The 20,225-nt window shown below is 44.3% G+C and overlaps 1 protein-coding gene across 1 annotated transcript in view; it reads right to left on the bottom strand.

Moving 5' to 3' along the window:
• LOC145348668 (complement C4-B-like) overlaps positions 1 to 20,225 on the bottom strand; it is a 126,501-nt gene that overhangs the window by 91,408 nt on the left and 14,868 nt on the right. The window contains exons 8-13 of the mRNA XM_080196832.1: positions 17,985 to 18,090; positions 15,686 to 15,812; positions 13,959 to 14,074; positions 9,286 to 9,429; positions 3,598 to 3,795; positions 1,424 to 1,618 (exon numbers count right to left, since the gene is read on the bottom strand). Of these exons, the coding sequence (XP_080052958.1) occupies positions 1,424 to 1,618; positions 3,598 to 3,795; positions 9,286 to 9,429; positions 13,959 to 14,074; positions 15,686 to 15,812; positions 17,985 to 18,090 (886 nt within the window). The remainder of the gene's footprint in view (positions 1 to 1,423; positions 1,619 to 3,597; positions 3,796 to 9,285; positions 9,430 to 13,958; positions 14,075 to 15,685; positions 15,813 to 17,984; positions 18,091 to 20,225) is intronic.

Below are 20,225 nucleotides of genomic sequence, written 5' to 3'. Positions count from 1 at the left end.
CTCAGGATTACTAGTCCCGTCACAATATTATTATGTTACCATCTCTCTCAATAGGCTAAGTCTTCTGATCAGCTGTGACATTGATGGGATCTCTCATTGATTGGGGACCTGGTGGAAAATTACAGTGCATCATGGGTGGCACAGTGGTTAGCACTGCTGCCTCACAGTGCCAGGGACCCGGGCTTGATTCCGGCCTTGGGTCACTGTCTGTGTGGAGTTTTCACATTTTCCCTGTGTCTGAGTGGGTTTCCTTCAAGTGCTCGGGTTCCCTCCCACACTCCAAAGATGTGCGATTTAGGTTGATTGACCATGCTGAATTGCCCCTTAGTATCAGGGAGATTAGCAGGGTAAATATGTGGGGGTATGGGAATAGAGCCTGGGTGGGATTGTGGTCGGTGCAGACTTGATGGGCCGAATGGACTCCTTCTGCTCTGCAGGAATTCTATGATAGCACAGTGGTAGCGTCACTGGACTGGTAATCCAGAATTGCAGGCGTGACTCAGTTATGGTGAACCTGAATCTATCACCAGTTATCAGATAAAAACCACACCTAGGAGGTGGCACAGTGCATAGGAGCATTGTGGCCCAGTGATTAGCACTACTGCTTCACAGTGTCAGGACATGGGTTTGATTCCCAGCTTGGGTCACTGTCTGTGCGGAGTTTGCACATTCTCCCCGTGTCTGCGTGGGTTTCCTCCGGGTGGTCCAGTTTCCTCCCACACTCCAAAGGTGTGCAGGTTAGGTGGATTGGCCATGCTAACATTGCCCATTAGTGTCAGGGGGAACTAGATAGGATAAATGCATGGGGTCATAGGGATAGGACCAGGGTACAATTGCGGTCAGTGCAAACTCGATGGGCCAAGTGACTTCTTTCTGCACTGTAGGATTCTATGATTTTACGATTCACTAGTGTCCCTTGAGGGAAAGGAATCTGGAAAAGCCTACCTTTTCTAGCCCACATGCGACTTCAGAATCACAATGCGGTTGACACTTAAATGCCTGAAATATCCAAGTGAACCACTAAGTTCAAGTCCAATTGGGAAAGGGCGGGGGGGAGTGGTGGGAAACACATGATGAGCTTGTCAGGAGCACCAACATCCCATGATTGAATTTAACAATTCACCCTCAACATTTACCATTGCCCTTCACAAATGGGATTTCAGCCATACGTTAAGCTCACTTCAGAATATTAGCATATGATGGTAACAACCAGGAAATGAACTATTTAAAGAATAAAATTGAGCTGCATTATCTGCTAATTTTGACACTCAATCATTGTTCATTGGAAACTTTAGTGTAAATTGACATCATTGCCCCTAGGCCATCTGTTCCTATGTTACTATAACATTCTACCAGTTTCCTATGTTACTGGAGAGAACCAAAATCCTTATAATATTTGGGAAATAGACAAGGAGATCCATACCTTTCCTTCACAGACATCCTTGACATCAATCCACGCGGAATTTGCCACCATTTCTGTTTTACCCCCGACATGTAAGTAATAGTAGAGGACCAGTCGGAAGGCTGGGACCATAGCGATGCTCAGGGGGAGGGTCAGTTTTGTGACTGCCGTTTTTAAAACTCGATCCATTGTGAGCACTCTGCCTTTATTAATAATCTGCCAGAAGAGGAACATTAGCCTCAGAATCTACGCAAGCAATAATCTCACCAAGATATACAAAGGAAGAAAGCATGGATGGCACAGTGGCACAATGGTTAGCACTGCTGCCTCACAGTGCCATGGACCCGGGTTCAATTTCTGGCTTGAGTCACTCCAGCAGTTGATATTTGTCTCGGTGTGCGTTCCTGGAAACAGCCCATAGAGCACAGAATCCTGCGTCACAGAGCCACTCAGGATGAACCTTGACAAATAGCACTGCATCTCACTCCAGACCTCCTTTGTATAGCCACATTCTACAAGGAGGTGTGCGACTACCTCAGTCCCCACACAGCCGCTTTGAGGGCAGTGTGCAGTGGTGTTGAGACGTTGGGCGTGCATGAAGGATCTGACAGGAAGTGCCCTTCTCACCACCAGCACACCAAGACACATAGCAACTGCTGCTGGAGGGTCATCAACTCGGTGAAGGATGCACTTTGGTCCGCCCGAAACTTGGTGATCTTCCAGTGCAAAGATTTGTCCTCGACCGAGTGTTACAGATTGGTACATTCCAAGGTCCAGGACTACGTGCTGAGGGATGCTCCTAAGCCTGGGGCAGCTGCCGCAAAGGCACAACGGGGAAAGGCAACCGTTTAAAACCTTTCAACCAAGGCAGACTGAGAGGTCAGGAACTGTAAAAATCCCTCGGACTGCGTAACTGTGTGCAACTCTGTAAAAACAGCACACAGTGCAATGTGATGCCTTTCTATAGATTGATGAAGAACCCTGTAATGTATAAAATGTCTAGGTACTGAATACTGTAAAATTTTGAAGTTAAGGGCATTGTAAATATGACCATTTTTCACTGTAATGCTTGGAAATGGCATTTCTGTAATGTTTTATTTCAGATAATTTATGAATAAAGTATATTTTTGAAATAAAAAGAATTCCCAGCTTGGGTCACTGTCTGTGTGGAGTTTGTGCATTCACCCCTTGTCTACTTGGGTTTCCTCCGGGTGTTCTGGTTTCCTCCCACACTCCAAAGATATGTTGGTTGAGTTGATTATCAATGTTCAATTGCCTGTTAGTGTTAGGGGGATTAGTGGGTAAAATATTTGGGATTATGGGGATAGGGCCTGGATTGGATAGTGGTCAGTGCAGGCTTGATGGGCTGAAGGGTCCCCTCCTGCACTATAGGGATTCTATGATTCTATGCACAGATATGCATATGTGAGTGCATGTGCACAGTCACCATGTGTGTGTCCAAGTATGTGTTTCTATGTATATTGCATCTGAGTCTCCTTTCTTTCCCTATGAACAATTTTCTTTTTCTGTATAGCATGCAAGAAACAATACTTTGCACTGTAAACTAATACATGTGACAATGATAGATCAAATCAATGTTTTGGGTCTGGATGACCCTTCAATAGGCAGGAGCAGACAGTGAAAGGTTATGGGCAGACAGTTCATTCTTCTATGTTTCTATATTTAGGATGGAGGTCAGGGGACATTTCTTCACCCAAAGAGTGGCGAGCCTGTGGAATTCGTTAGCACAGGAACTAGTTGATGCCAAAACATTGAATGTATTCAAAAGGTGGCTAGATATAGCACTTGAGGCAAATGGCATCAAAGTATGTGGAGAAAGCAAGATTAGGTCATTGAATTGGTCATTATAGTGATGAATGGCAGAGCAAGTTTGAAGGGCCAAATGGCCTCCTATCTTCTCTGTTTCTATGAGGTGGGGCTGAGGCCACAACTAAATCAGCCATGATTTTATCAAATGGGGGGAATGGCTTCAAAGGGCTGAATAGCCTGTTCCTGATTCCAAATCTTGTGTTCTTGGGAATGTTATCCACTTTGAGAAGTTCCAAAAAGCAAAAAACAAATCCCAAAAAAGAAAGAAATGTATGTGTTTTTTCTTTTTTTGTTATTTCTATGCATGCGTGTATGTATGAATGTTGAATTCTTGTGCAATTGCGACATAATAATAATGCACTGACCATGTAGTAATAGTACTTGAAGTTTCCGCTGCCTTCAGGGATGACAGCTGTTACATCGGCAGAGAAGGAGTTTCCTGGGTCTAATACTTGGTGTGGTACACTGACGTGAAGGTAGCTCTTGCTCTTGGAACGGTAAATCCACACAGTTTTTGTTGCTTCACTGAATTCGCTTCCACGGGTCCCATGCCCAGCTTTCACCTGACAGACCAAAAGTAGGCACAAGGTTATTCCAACTGTATGTAACAAGTGGCTATATTCAAACTGTACTCTTTCTTGTATTCACCCCATATATTGAGATCTCTTGATGATATAACCGGCGGAGCAACATTTCAGTTACTTGGGTCAGAATTGAAGCATTAACACGATATTGCACAAGAATAATTTGTGTTTCTTTATACCAAATTCCACATTGTAAACACCCAAAGAATCAAAGAATCCCTGCAGTGCGGAAGGAGGCCAATCGGTCCATTGAGTCTGTACTGACCATAATCCCTCCTTAAGGAAACGAGTGACGGCGAGGCCCGGGAGGCTGAGGATGAGATGGCGGAGCTGGAGGAGCCCGAGGAAGGCTTCAGCGACCTGGAGGATTTCGTGGACGATATCTCCGACGATGGTAAAGGAGGGAAACGATCGGACGGGAAGCGCTCGCGTTTGATTGCTGGTATGGGGCGGGTGGAGAGGGACCGGCGGCGGCTCAGAGCCTGAGTCCATGTGCGTTTAGGAGTGATTGGAGCCTGAGGCCTAGTCTGGGCCTGGAGCTGGCTGGGGCAGGGTATGCAGCATAGCAGGCAGGCCTGAAACTCCACTTATTGATATGAAACACACAGTTTATCCAGACTGACAATTATTACTGATAATTTATGTATTTATGCTACAACATAAAGTGTCTACTTAATATTTTTTAAATAATACACAGGATAATGTCCTGCTGCACCGTTAAATGGGGATAACTATTCTTTTCATTTAAACCAGAGAAAATACTTCAGTCTTGTTGAAAATGAGATTCAATTAATTTCCAGTCAACCTCCAGTTGACGTGTTCTAATATTATTCTAGATAACCAAATTACAATTTGAATGCAGTGAAAGCACTCAGTTGTCATTGCACGAACTAGTGTGGTATACATAATTGCAAAGGCAGAATTAATAATAATAATTTCACTTTAAACGTAGTGTAACTCTTTTGTAACCTGCTTTGGGGGTGGAGCAATGGAATGTCAGATTCATTTAAAGTCTAATAAAAGCACAGTATCTTCAGTGAGACAAAATAAAAGGTTCATTCGGCTTTATTGTGGAAAAAAATCTGCAATAAAATATTAAAAATTAGGTATTGTCATGAGTGGGTTGTTGTAAGTGACTTCTTACTCTCTTTGTAAAAATAGGAAATCAAATAAAACTTGAAATCTTCTGTATGTCAGTGATCATGCCACAGGTTTCAGGTAGTAATACAGGAACTTTATATAGAATCAATTAATGATGCAGGAGGACAAATGACCTGACCAGAAACATGAACTGGAGGTGAATATTGGGTTGTTGTGATATTCCACACAGCTGATGACTTATGGACTATGCATGAGCAAAATTGAAAATGCAGGAATTACTCAAGGTTGGGCGGCATCTGTGGAAAAAAGTAGAGTTAACATTTCAGTTTGATTTTTCATCAGAACGTCTGTTTGAATCAGCTGTGGCTTGGTTTGTGGCACACTTGCCCTTTCAGTCACAAACTTCTAGTTTCAAGTCTAATTCCAGGGAACAAAAATCAAGCTGACTGCAGTGCGGTACCCCCATTATTGCAGGTGTCATCTTTTCGACAGGACTTTAAATCAAAGTCCTAATCCCTCTATGATACAGGGTACTTAGGTGCAGAGGGACCTCGGGGTCCTTGTGCATGAGTCGCAAAAACCCAGCTTGCAGGTGCAGCAGGTGGTCAGGAAGGCGAATGGGATGCTGGCCTTCATCGCGAGGGGGATTGAATATAAAAGTAGGGAGGTCTTGCTGCAGCTGTATAGGGCACTGGTGAGGCCGCAGCTGGAGTACTGTGTGCAGTTTTGGTCGCCGCACTTACGCAAGGATATTTTGGCCTTGGAGGGAGTGCAGAGGAGGTTTACTAGGCTGATGCCGGAGTTGAGGGGGTTGAGCTATGAGGAGAGGCTGAATAAACTAGGCTTGTACTCGTTAGAGTTTAGAAGAATGAGGGGAGATCTCACTGAGACATATAAGATGATGAATGGGATGGATAGGATAGAGGTGGAGAGGCTCTTCCTGCTCAGAAAGGACAGTAGGACTAGGGGGCACAGCCTCAAGATAAAGGGGGGGCGGTTTAGAACGGAGTTGAGGAGGAACTTCTTCACTCAAAGGGTGGTGAATCTCTGGAATTCTCTGCCTGTTGAAGTGGTGGAGGCTACCTCGCTAAATATTTTTAAGACGCGGGTTGATGGGTTTTTGATAAGAGAGGGGATTAAGGGTTATGGGGAGAGGGCGGGAATGTGGAACTGAGCCACGACAGATCAGCCATGGTCTTATTGAATGGCGGGGCAGGCTCGAAGGGCTAGATGGCCTACTCCTGCTCCTATTTCTTATGTTCTTATGTTCTTATAACTCCATACACCTACCCGAGTGAGTCCCCATTACACGAAGGAGCAATTTAGCATGGTCAATCCATCTAACCCACACATCTTTGGACTCTAGGACGAAAACGGAGCACCTGGAGGAAACCCATGCAGACATGGGGAGAATGTGCATACTCCACACAGACAGTGACCCAAGCCAGGAATTGAACCCGGCCCCCTGGCACTGTGAGGCAGCAGTACTAACCATTGTGCCACCCATCGGTTTTCTACTGAAGGAGACAATCCCTATCCTTAATTACTGTACAGATTGATATAATATGAAAACCTTTAATTATCTCAGCCAACCAGAAGGAATAGTTAGAACTGTGCTGCCGTGCATCAAGAACATGGTAGAAAATTCCCGGTTTTCAATCACACAGCTTTTAAATGTAGCCCAGACAGGCTGAGCTAAGCTACAGTCCATTAAGCCCCAACCAGGCAGAACCAGGCTACAGGCTATCAACCCCAACCGGGCTAAACTAAGCTACAGGCTATCAACCCCAACTGGGCTGAACTAAGCTACAGGCTATCAACCCCAACTGGGCTGAACTAAGCTACAGGCTATCAACCCCAATTGGGCTGAACTAAGCTACAGGCTATCAACTCCAACTGGGCTGAACTAGGCTACAGGCTATCAAACCCAACCAGACTGAACTAGGTTACAGGCTATCAAGCCCCAATAATGTTGAATTGGGCAACAATCTATCAAGAGCTTAATCACCACGAGAGTCTTGAATGCATAGTGGGAAACTATCCTCTTGGCATGATACAGGGGTTACATTGCTTTCGCCTATGCTCAAAATGACATTGATGTAAAAGAGGTTGTATAAAGCACACACGGAATGGATTTTGTCAACAGCATTCATAGTGCAATGATATTGGTGCATTATATCTCTCAATGATAGTAGGACAGTAAGAAGTTTCACAACACCAAGTTAAAATCCAGGGTTTTCGGAGTGCAGCTCCTTCATCAGGTGAGTGGAGAGGTAGGTTCACAAAGGTGGCATTTATAGACAGAAATTCAATTGCATGATAATGGTTGGAATGCGAGTCTTTACAGGTAATCAAGCCTTTACATGTACAGATAATGCGAGTGGAGAGATGACTAATCACAGGTTAAAGAAGTGTGAATTGTCTCAAGCCAGGACAGTTAGTAGGATTTTGCAAGCCCAGGCCAAATGGTGGGGGTTCCCATATCAAAATCTTCCTAACTTTCCTGGCTTGAAACATTCATATCTCTTTAACCTGTGATTATCCCTCTCTGCACTTGCATTGTCTGTACCTGTAAAGACTTGATTAATGGTAAGCCTGACATTCCAACCATTATCTTGCAATTGAGTCTCTGTCCATATATGCCGTGTTTGTGAACCCAACTCTTCACTCACTTGAAGAAGGAGCAGTGCTCCAAAAGCTCGCAATTTCAAATAAATCTGTTGGATTTTAAGTGTTGTTGTGAAACTTCTTACTGTGCCCACTCCAGTCCACACCGGCATTTCCACATCAATGATAGTAGCAGCTGCGGATCTAGAAAATGTGCATGAGCGGCACATCATTGTCCACCTCTTTCTGGATATATCGGAACTGTGTCATGCCTGAATGTTATAAAGCCCAGAGGAGGCTAGGTCTGTGTGATAGTAAAGTCAAAGTCAAAAGACTTTGATATGGGAACAGGTGATATGAATGCAGGTTGGAATGGTGTGCCAATTGGGGAGATATTGTTGGAGGTGATGTTGTTCTAATGCAACATTTGTCTTTGTCATTCTAGATGATTGAGGTCTTGGGAGTCGCTGTTAACTGTGCTGTGCACAGTTGTTGAAGTACATCTTGTAGATAAGCCTTGCCACAGCCAGTGTGAGCCAATGATGTAAGGAATGGATAGAGGTGGTAATAGATGTGTGTGTTGGCAGGGTGGTGGGGGCACAAAACCTAACTCTTGTGTTGAGGTTCTTGAGTATTGTTGGACTGTGCTCTACCGATGAATAGTTAATAAAATGAGACTCCAATTCAATATTCCTTCACTTTCAGAGCCATTATTGCTGCAAGAAATATATCCAAATGCTTAAAATTATGTAGTGAGATGTTAACTCAAGTGTTCAACACTTTGGTCTGAAATAACGAAAATCATTTTCTCAGGAAAAGGTTTTCAACACATCGTAAGCATCTTAGACAATAGGAATGGTCACTTTTTTCCAAAGCTCAATTCGATCTCGATGTCATATGAATGAGTTGTAGAATCAGATGTTACCACCCACTTCCAAGGCTGCACTTTGATGTTAACAATCTGTAGACATCTCCCACTCTGTGCATCAATTGGATGCAACTCAATGGCTCACTAGGGGCACAAGAGCAGGGAAATAACTGGAGAAATGTGTTCCCAGATGTGACCAATTGGTTTTGTTCCCTAGCGATAGTTAAGAGTTAGCCAGCATGTGTTACAGTTCGAGCTTTTTCATGTTTTAAATTTAAAGTTTTAAAAATTAATTTATCCATCACAAGTAGGCTCACACTGCAATGAAGTTACTGTGAAAATCTCCTAGTTGCCACACTCCGGCGCCTGTTCGGGTACACCGAGGCAGAATTTAGCATGGCCAATGCACCTAATCAGTACATCTCTCAGACTGCAGGAGGAAACCAGAGCACTCGGAGGAAACCACACAGACAAGGGGAGAATGCGCAGACTCCACACAGACAGTGACCCAAGCCAGGGATCGAACACAGGTCCCTGGTACTGTGAGGTAGCAGTGCTAACCACTGTGCCGCCATGCTGCCCCTGAATGCTTGTATCTATTCTAAAGGTTAATCGATGACAATGTTTCTGCTTTTACTTCCTCGGTGTATCAATGTTAGCTAATTGCTCGTTAAATTGCTATGTGGTGCGTGCAATCATGTTCTCCATGCTTCTTTTTGCATGCTTTTGAATGCATAGAATTCACACTATGCCTTTGTGAGCGAAGAACCGCTTGATTTATCTCTCAATACTTCTCTTTTATTTTCATTAGCTGGTCACCACTTTTTCTTACTCCGCAGAAATGCATTTGCAAGAACGCTTTGGATCAATTAAAAAAAATTTTGTAAACTTGCCTTGACTACAAGAGAACCTGCCCCTGCAGGAGTCTGCATTGTTAACACAGTCTGGCCATTTTCCTCTGTATTTTGCCATCTTTCTCCCTCTAACTTCACTGGGATGCCCGAAGCAGGAGATCCATCAGGGTAGGTCACCTGAACCTACAAAGCCAAATAACAGTCAGTTAGGACAATGTTAAAATTAAAGTTTATTTATTAGTCCTCAGTTGGCTTAGATTAACACTGCGAAAATCCCCTAGCCACCACACTCCCTCACCTGTTTGGGTACATGGAGGAGCAAATTTAGCATGACCAATGCACCTAATCAGCGCATCTTTCAGACTGTGGGAGGAAACTAGAGCATCTGGAGGAAACTCACACAGACATGGGGAGAATGTACAAACTCCAGACACACAGTGACCCAAGTCAGGAATCGAACCCAGGTCCTTGGCACTGTAAGGCAGCAGAGCTAACCACTGTGCCGCTGTGGAGGAATGGGGTAATTTAGCGATTTGTCTTCACCACACTACCGGCCGGGTTTTCCTTCAATCGACTTGCCAGTGGCACATTGTGAATCCAAGCATTGGGCTAAAATCGCAGCTATTGTCTACAAAACACTAGTGTCACTTCTGAATGATCATAGAGAGCTACCTTGTATTAAGCACCCTGTTATTTACTTTGGGAAACATGTCAACACGTGATGAATGCTGGGGGAAATCCCAATGGAAATTGACTTGAGTCTTTTGTTTCGCCTGAGATTGCAATTTCCAACAAATATTACATACTCAACTCCTGGATGTCTGATACAAAGAAGATTAGATATTGCATAATTTCTTGCAAATCCAGCTTGGCACCTAATAGAAACATGGAAACATAGAAGATAGGAGCAGGAGGAGGCCATTTGGCCCTTCGAGCCTGTTCCGCCATTTATTACAATAATAGCTGATCATCCAACTCAATAGCCTAACCCTGCTTTCTTCCCATAACTTTTGATCCCATTCACCCCAATGCTATATCCAGCCACCTCTTGAATACATTCAATGTTTTGGTATTGATTACTTCCTGTGGTAATGAATTCCACAGGCTCAGCACCCTTTGGGTAAAGAAAGGTCTCCTCACCTCCATCCAAAATGGTCTACCCTGAATCCCCAGATGCGACCCTGGTTCTGGACACCCCCAGTGTTGGGAACATCCTCCCTGCATCTATTCTGTCTAGTCCTGTTAGAATTTTATAAGTCTGTATGAGATCCCCCCTCATTAATCTGAACTCCAGCAAAAACAATCATAACCTAGTCAATCTCTCCGCATACATCAGTCCTGCCATCCCAGAATCAGCCTGGTAAATCTTCACTGCACTCCCTCAAGAGCAAGAACATCCTTCCTCAGAAGAGGAGACCATAACTGCACACAGTGCTCTTGGTGTAGCCGCACCAAGGCCCTGTACAAAGCAAAATCCCTTCCACTTTCAGAACCTCAAAGTAACCATTCCCACCACGATACCCTTGCCTAATCTTTCATCACCCTCAACGCTCATTCCATTTCCCCGGGCACTTTTCCGTACAACAGGTGGAGGAGCTGCAACAGCGCCCTCTAACTTCCTCTGTTCTCACCAGCCAGGGCCCAAAACAGTCCTTGTTGTAACAATTGTTGTCTTGTAAATCTCACAACCAATTGAGTTGTATTTGTTGCTCACAGTCTGGCAACCTTTACAAAGGCTCATTCACCTTTGTTGAACATTCTGCTCCATCGCAGGTATAATTTCAAGCTCCCAATCATAGGAACATAGAAGAAGGTCTCACAACACCAGGTTAAAGTCGAACAGGTTTATTTGGAATCACAAGTTTTAGGTACACTTCATCGGGTGATCAGAGAGTTGGTTTCAAAAGCACGGTATGTATAGGCAAAGACAAAATTACAAGGTAATGGTTGGAACTGTGTCTTTGCTACATATGCTGTATTTGCGAAACCTACCTTTCCACTCACCTGATGAAGGAGCAGCGCTCCGAAAGCTCCTGATTCCAAATGATTCCAGGTGAGACAAAGGGGAAAAACCCGAAAGCTTGTGGGTTTACTAACAAATAAACCTGTTGGACTTTAACCTGGTGTTGTGAGACTTCTTACTGTGTTTACCCCAGTCCAACGCCGGCATCTCCACATTATCATATTTCGATCAGGCATTTGACAATGTTTTGCACCGATGGTGTGTTTAAGGTCTATAGATGAGAAACACTGCTCCATCTTCTCAGATAGATGGTGCATTTGAGTGTTTGTGCTGCGACTGTGTTTTACCTATTCTGGTTAATACTTCATTACAGTTATGCTCCAGGTTGTTTCAGGGACTGAGTGAGGAAACTATGGTGGCTCTGACCACCAGACTGCAATCCTCTCTGCCGCCAGGAGTGGCGCCAGAGGATTGGAGGACTCTCAAAGTTGTACCCTTGTTTTAAAAATGGGACTTTGGGGCGACACAGTAGCACAGTGGTTAGCACTGCTGCTTCAGCAGCTCCAGGGACTGGGTTCGGTTCCTGGCTTGGGTCACTGTCTGTGAGGAGTTTGCACATTCTCCTCGTGTCTGTGTGGGTTCCCTCCAGGTGCCCCGGTTTCTTTGACAGTTCAAACACATGTGGGTTAAGTTGATCTGCCATGCTTAAAAAAAAATGGGATGCAGGAATAATCCAAATAATTACAGGGCAGTTATCTTTCCTTAGGTAGGAATCATAGAAACCCTACAATACAGAAGAAGACCATTTGACCCAATGAATCTGCACCGAAAACAATCCCACCTAGGCCTGACCCTCGTAATCCCACATATTTACACCGTTAATTCCTCTAACCTACACATCCCAGGACACTCTGGAGCAATTTAGCAAGGCCAATGCATGTAACCTGCACATCTTTGGACTACGGGCAAATTATTGGAATCGCGTCTCCAGGACAGGTAAAGCCTCACTGAGAAAGGTACAGATTTGCTGAGGGAAGTCATCATGATGTTTTGAGGGAGGGCTTCGTCTGACTATTGTGATTGAATTCTTTCTGAGGATGTCGTGTGTAAGGTCAGAGAGAGCAGTGGTCCTGGTCTACATGTACATTAATGAAGCTTTAGACGAGGTTCCCACATGGCAGGCTGTTGAATAAGTAAAAGCTCCTCGGACACCAAGATAGCGGCAAATTGGATGCAAAATTGACTTTCTTACAGCAATCAAAAGGTGATAGCTGCTGTCAATGCGATTCTGCAGGGTTCAGTACTCCATCTATTGAACCTGACAGTCCATGATCACCATTTGGACTCGAATGAAGGGGGCAGATGATACAAAAAATGGTGGTGTAGTTGACAGCGAGGAGGTAAGTTGTGGGCATGGGAATGCAAGAAGAGGGGGAAGGGGCCGAGGTGGACTCAAAGGCAAGGGCATGGGAATGACTGTCGGTGACCCATCTCAGTTCAGATCCTCGATCAGGCTCTGATTGGGAATGACCCCACGGCGCGCCCAACTCCCCGCCTTCGGGAGAACGCGAAACCCATTTAATCCATCAGCCACCACTGAATTGTGGTGGGTTCAGGGGGAGTTGCCATGAAACAGCTGATGTATGAGTCTAACTCACAGTCCACTGTCAATGGATGGGATTTGCACATCTGCTCTCCCCAGTCTGACTAAAATAGGGCCAGGTTTCCGAATCCCAGGAATTCGGTGGGCGTATTCCCGTTCAATCTTTCCCCACCTTAACCCTTTTCCTGCCAACATGCCTGCTCATGGGGCTTAAATGAAAATCTCCCCTATTCTTCAGGGAAGGTGTGTGAATGTTGTATGACAAATGGAAATGTGAGGCTGGAACATTTAGGAATCATCATGTGAATGGCAGCGCCGAAGAAATGTCAATCTCCAGCTACCCATTACTTTCTTGCCTGTAACAGTGACCCGCATCAATAATATTGCTTTAAATAAATTGTTGGAATGTGGTCATTGCTGCCTACCTCATCAATTATTGGCCATCACTAATTGCCCTTTGAGAAGGTGGTGAGTACCTGCCTTCTTAAAACACTGCAGTCACTGTGGTGCAGGTACGCCCGCAGTGTGTTTAGGGAGGGAACCCCAGGATTTTAACGCAGCCACAGGGAAAGAACGTCTGGTATATTTCCAGGTCAGGATGGTGAATGGCTTGTAATTGTTTAGTTTCTCCTGATCAATGTTCCTCCCCTTACTGAACACAACAAAATTAAAGGTCATAAAATTTTACAGCAGAGAAAGAGACCCTTATCTTATAATTTTATATTTATTAGTGTCACAAGTAGGCTGACATTAACACTGCAATGAAGTTACTGTGAAAACCCCCAAGCCACCACACTCCTGTGTCTGTTCGCTTACATAGAGGAAGAATTTAGCATGGCCAGTGTACTTAACCAACACGTCTTTTGGAAACCGGAGCACCCGGAGAAATCTATGCAGACATGGACAGAATGTGCAGACTGCACAGACAGTGACCCAAGCCAGGAATTGAACTCAGGTCCCTAACGCTGTGAGGCAGCAGTGCTAACCACTGTGCTACCGTGCTGCCTATACTTGGCCCAGTATGTCTGCGCCAGCCACTAAACCCCTATCTATTCAAGCACTTACCCCATAGCCTTGGATACTATGCTGTGTTACACATGACCAAATGGATTAAGTACTGCTTAAACCTTTTGTATCCATACTTGCCAGCACAGAAAATGGAACTTTAGGTATGAAGTAGCCACTTGTCTTTTTCAAATCGATCACATAGGGTGAGGAGACAAACTTGATATTTTTGACTTCGATTTCCTCCATTTGGCCACCTGTAGGAACATAGCAGTATACATGTATTTTAATTCATCATTGCATTATTAGGGAAGGAAATCTGCCGTCCTTACCTGGTCTGGCCTATATGTAATTCCAGAGCCACAGCAATGTGTTTGACTCTCAACTGCCCTACAGGGGCAGCTAGGGGTGGGCAATAAATGCTGGCCAGCCAGCAATGCCCATGTCCCATGAGTGAATTCAAGATACTGATATTTTTCTTCAATTTTCATGAATGATACTTAATAGCAACCCTAATGTTTAAATTTGGATTTTAATTTTGTTAGTCAATTCAACCAGAATTCAACTTTGGAGAGAAATTTATTAACGATAGACACATTTTAAAATTAATCTGGCGAGATTCTGTCTCCATATTATTTCTATGTTACTGTCATTGGATGCCATGCCAGTGGAGATAAACATGAGGAACAAGTACTATAATGAGTAGGTGGCCATTTCTTTTGCTACAATTTTTCTTCTCAATTCTTTCATGGGATGCCCACTTTGCTGACAAGATGGGCATTTGTTGCCCATTCCTAACTGCCCACTTGAACTGAGTGTCTTGTTGGGCATTGCAGGGGGCAGTTTCACATTGCTATAGGTTTTGGAGCCATATGGTCTTCAGACCAGGTAAGGAAGGTAGGTTTTATTCTCGATAGGTAGTATATTTTAAAAAAATCATTCACGGAATTTGAGCGTCACTGGCTTAGTCAGCATTTATTGCCCGCCTCTAATTGTCTTTGAGGAGGTTGTTTTTGAGCTGTCTTTTGAATCACTGCAGTCTCTGTGGTGTGAGTTAGAGAGTCAGAAACATTTTTATTAGATTAATCGAATCCTTTCAGTGCAGAAGGAGGCCGTTCGGTCCATTGAAAAAAGAACAAGGAAAATTGCAGCATAAGAACAGGCCTTCCAAGCCTGCACTGACCAATGCTGCCCAACTTAACTAAAACCCCTTACCCTTCCGGAGGCCACATCCCTCTATTCCCATCCTATTCATGTATTTGAGTCTGCACTCACCCTCCAGCCGGTGGGAGCATCTTACCCAGGCCCTATCCCCCTAATCCCTTGTATTTACCCCACTAATTCCCCCTAATCCACACATCTCAGGATGATTTAACATGGCCAATCCACCTAACCTGCACATCTTTGGAGTGTGGGAGGAAACCAGAGCACCCGGAGGAAACCCATGCAGGCACGGGAAGAATGTGCAAACTCTACACAGACAATTCACCGGTTTATGAGATGCAGAGGTATGGTTTCAAGAAAAGTGCACTTGTGATCAACTCTGCCGTGGTGAACACAATTCCTGGCACCTGGTCCATCCTGTCATAAATGGCAACTTGTACAGGCCCCTGAAGTGCCTAAGTACGACATGGCACTATTTTTGGATGAAGCCAGCTCAGGTTCTGCCTCCCCTGCTGTCCTCCACCAGCTCCACCCCCCTTTCATTGCTCTCCAATGGTTGTGGGTAATTGCCACATGAACAGAATGTGAGCCACCAACATACTTCAATGCAGTTATGAGAGGACAGATGATGCGTCCATCCCAGCTTGGGCCACACCTTCAGAATGACTGATGGAAGAGATCGAAAGTTGGAAAGAATCACTTACTTGATATTTCAAAAACAGTTACCGCCATGTAGAAATTGTGCCCCACCAGATCATTTGCTTGCAAAGGTTTGATCGTCTCGAAGAGTTCTGCAGTTTGTAGGGTAGCTTCTGCCACCCCGTTCTTGAGCTGTGAGTGAGAATCAAAATGCATATTAGTCCAATCTAATTCAATGGCCTTTATTTTCTCTCAAGTGTTTCCTCCTGGTCCTGGGCCACAGTATATCTTACCAGTCTGTGCCCTCTAAGTATCAATGATCTTCGATTCAGAATTTAACGTGAGAACCTCAACCTCAACTGGGCTTAAAGCAATTGTTCAAATGTGGAATTTCAGATGTGCCTCTTGAGCTTTGGTAACGAATTCTCCCAAGGTCAGAGTTTCTGTCAGATTCTAAGGCATGAATTCATAAGTTACCTGGGTGGATGCCCAGTTATCGAGCCAATTAACAAGCAAGAACAAAGAACAAGAACAAAGAAAAAGTACAGCCCAGGAACAGGCCTTTTGGCCCTCCAAGCCTGTGCCAATCATGATGCTGGCCTAAACTAAAACTGTGTGCACTTACGGAGTCCGTTTCCTTCTATTCCCATCCTATTCACGTATTCATCTAGTTGCCGGTAATTGCTGCTATTATACCTGCTCCTACCACCTCCCTGGGCAGTGAGTTCCAGACATTCATCATCTTCCGTGTAAAAAACTTGCCTCGCAGATCTCCTCTAAACTTTTCCCCACGCACGTTAAACCTGTGTCCCCTAGTTCCTGATTTTTCTACCCTAGGAAAGAGTATCTGACTATCCACTCTGTCCATGCGATTCATAATCTTGTAAACTTCTATCAGGCTGCCCTCAACCTCCGTCATTCCAGTGAGAACAAACCGAGTTGATCCAACTTCTGCTCATAGCTAAGACCCTGCAGACTAGACGACATCCTAGTAAACCTCTTCTGTACCCTCTCCAAAGCATCCACATCCTTCTGGTAGTGTGACGACCAGGATTGTATACAATTCCAAATGAGACTGAATTAAGGTTCTGTACAGCTGCAGCATAACCTGCAAATTTTGATACCCAATGCCCTGACCGATGAAGGCAAGCATGCCTTCTTAACGATAACTATGGCTTCTTGACTACCTTATCCACCTGTGTTGCCACTTTCAGTGATCGGTGGACATGTATGCCCAGATCGCTTTGCCTGTCAATATTCCTAAGGGTTCCACCATTTACTGTATAACCTCAAACAAACTCCGATGGAGTGAAATAAATCAGGGGCAGTAGCTTAAAACTAGGGAGGATGAATCGATCATCCATTTTACATTTTTGACTGTTAGCCCTTTAAATGCTACCTATATTAAGCTGATCCTTCTCTACACCCGAGCTATGACCGTAATACTAGATCTGCACCCTCTCCTTTTCTTCTTGCCTATGTACTCTATGAACAGTATGCATTGTCTACATAGCATGCAAGAAGCTATACTTTTCACTGTATACCTACATATGACAATAATAAATCAAATCAAACACCCTGCCAATTTTATGACCAATGAATTCTGGTGACTGATTCACCACTTAGAATCTTAGAATCTACAGTGCAGAAGGAGGCTGTTTGGCCCATCAAGTTTGTGCAATCCCCCCAGACCCTAATTCCATAACCACCCTTTTAATTCACTAACACTGAGGGGCAATTCAACACGGCCAATCCAGCTAACCTGCACATCTTTGGACTGTGGGCGGAAATCGGAGCACTGGAGGAAACCCAAGCAGATATGGGGAGAACATGCAAACTCTACACAGACAGTCATCTCGGGGTGGAATTGAACCTGGGTCCCTGGCACTGTGAGGCAGAAATACTAACCACTGTGCCACCGCACTGCTCCTTCGTCACAAAGGGAGATCTCACCCCTTTGAACTACTACTTACGGCTGACTATATTTATATTAAGGGTTCTGCTGCAGAGCCTCGGTGTGCCCTAGGTTTGAAATCACACACCTCGATTAAAATAAGTGATTGCAAAGCTGTGGGCCTGGAAGATCATAATCCTTACAGCATGTATCCCCCAAACACGAAAGGGAGTTTTTCGGTCTAGGTTTAAGTTCCCACATCTGGGAGTTTGATGGTATCCCTTCTCCCTTTGTATTCCAACTAAGGTGTTTATTTATTAAGGCCAGGATAGCTACCAATTATTAAACCCGTGCAACCTGCTAACACTAACTTTATTATTAAAATTAAAATAATAAATTCCCATTTCTCATGTAGTCTTTTTTGCTGAATCCCACCAGTTTCTGAAGGTGGGTGGTGGGGAAGTTCTCACCTGCTGCTGTTGTTCCAGGCCCCGCAGGTATTCAAGTTTGCCTGTTTCATCAATAACTCCAAATCTTATATATGCCATTCCGTCCACTCTTTCTCCATATGTGTATCTTTAACAGATACCCAGAGGTGTGTTACTTGAAATGTAGCAGACAGTAATTGAATAAAAAAAATCCCAACAGAGAAACACAACCCAACAGTTTTGGCTTTGGCTCATGAAACACTAGGAGCAGGAGTAGGCCATCTGGCCCCTCGAGCCTGCTCCGCCATCCAATAAGTTCATAGCTGGCCTTTTCGTTGACTCAGCTCCACTTATCCGCCCACTCACCAAAATCCTCAATTCCTTTACTGTTCAAAAATTTATCTATCCTTGCCTTAAAAACATTCAATGAGGTAGCCTTAACTACTTCACTGGGCAGGGAATTCCACAGATTCACAACCCTTTGTGTGAAGAAGTTCCTCCTCAACTCAGTCCTAAATTTGAGAAGGAACTTTTTCATCTTCGTCTATGCTGAGTTCATAGAATCATAGAATCTCGTAGTGCGGAAGGAGGACATTCGGCCCATCGAATGTGCACCAATAAAAAATCCCTTCCAGGCTCTATCCCCATAATCCCATTTACTCTAGCTGGACTGTGGTGACTAGGGGAATTTCACAGTAACTTCATTGCAGTGTTAATGTAAGCCTTATTTGTGACTGATAAATAAACTTTTACTTTACTTCACTTAGCTAGTGCTCCTGACACTAAGAGGCAATTTAGTATGATCAATCCACCTACAGACAATGTGAGTGGAGAGAGGGTTAAGCATAGGTTAAAGAGATGTGTATTGTCTCCAGATAGGACAGTTAGTGAGATTTTGCAAGCCCAGACAAGTTGTGGGGGTTACAGATAGTGTGACACGAACCCAAGATCCCGGTTGAGGCCTTCCTCATGTGTGCAGAACTTGGTTATCAGTCTCTGCTCAGTGACTCTGTGCTGTCGCGTGTCGTGAAGGCCGCCTTGGAGAACGCTTACCCGAAGATCAGAGGCTGAATGCCAGAGGCCGTTGAAGTATTCCCCAACAGGAAGAGAACACTCTTGCCTGGAGCCTGGATCTCTTTACCCTGTGCTTAACACTCTCTCCACTCACATTGTAGCTTTAAGACTTGACAACCTGTAAAGACTCGCATTCCAACTAATTAATTTTGCTAAATTTTAGTTGTGTCTTTGTATGCCCTGTTTATGAGTAGAGCTCCCACTCACCTGATGAAGGGGCAGCACTCCGAAAGCTAGTGGCTTATACTACCAAATACACCTGTTATACTTTAACCTGGTGTTGTGAGAATCTTACTGTGTGAGGCAGCAGTGCTAACCACTCTGCCACCGTGCCACCCACACTTTTGAACGGTCCTAACATATATTAAGCTGATCTTTCTCTACACCCTAGCTATGACTGTAACACAATGTTCTGCACCCTCTATTTTCCTTCCCCCCATGTAATCTATGAACAGTATGCTCTGTCTCTATAGCATGTGAGAAACAATAATTTTCACTGTATCCCAATACATGTGACAATAATAAATCAAATCAAATTTCCTGACAGCCTCAAATCATAATGAGTAGGGCTGATTTTCAACTCCAATCAGCTCGAGAGTTAAGTTTTAACGATGGCTGCCTGTTTCAGAATCTTCTTAATTTTCATTCATAGATTTATTTCAGATCCATAGACATGGATAGCACAGGAAGTGACCATTCAGCCCATCATATCCACCCTAGTCAAAAAAGGTCTGACTGCACTAACCCCATTTTCCAGTGCTTGGTTCATAGCCCTGGATGTTACAGCAGCGCATGTGAATATCTAAATAGTTCTTAAATGTTACTAAAGTCTTTGACTCAACCACCCTTTCAGACATTGAGTTCCAGACTCTCACCAGCCTCTGGGTGAAAGGTTTCTCCTCAGCTCCCCTCTTAGCCTTCTACCTTTTACCTTAAATCTGTGCCCACAGTTACTGACCCATCTACTAATGGAAAAAGTGCCTTCCTATCCATCCTATCTATGTCCCTCATGCTCCTATATACCTCCATCAGTTCTCCTCTCAACCTTTACTACTCCAAGGAAAACAGCCCCAGTCTATTGAATCTGTCCTCATAATCAGACCCTTCAGCCCAAGCAGTATCTCCTCTGCATTCTCTCCAGTGCAATCACATCCTTCCTATGATGTGGTGACCAGAAAGGCACGCAGTGCAACAGTTGTGGCCTAACCA

This window comes from Carcharhinus amblyrhynchos, chromosome 9 (assembly GCF_965287045.1).
Source record: "Carcharhinus amblyrhynchos chromosome 9, sCarAmb.v2.hapA, whole genome shotgun sequence".
Lineage (NCBI taxonomy): Eukaryota > Metazoa > Chordata > Chondrichthyes > Carcharhiniformes > Carcharhinidae > Carcharhinus > Carcharhinus amblyrhynchos.
Note: the sequence above shows the minus strand (reverse complement) of the source record. Positions and strands in the feature narration are given on the sequence as shown.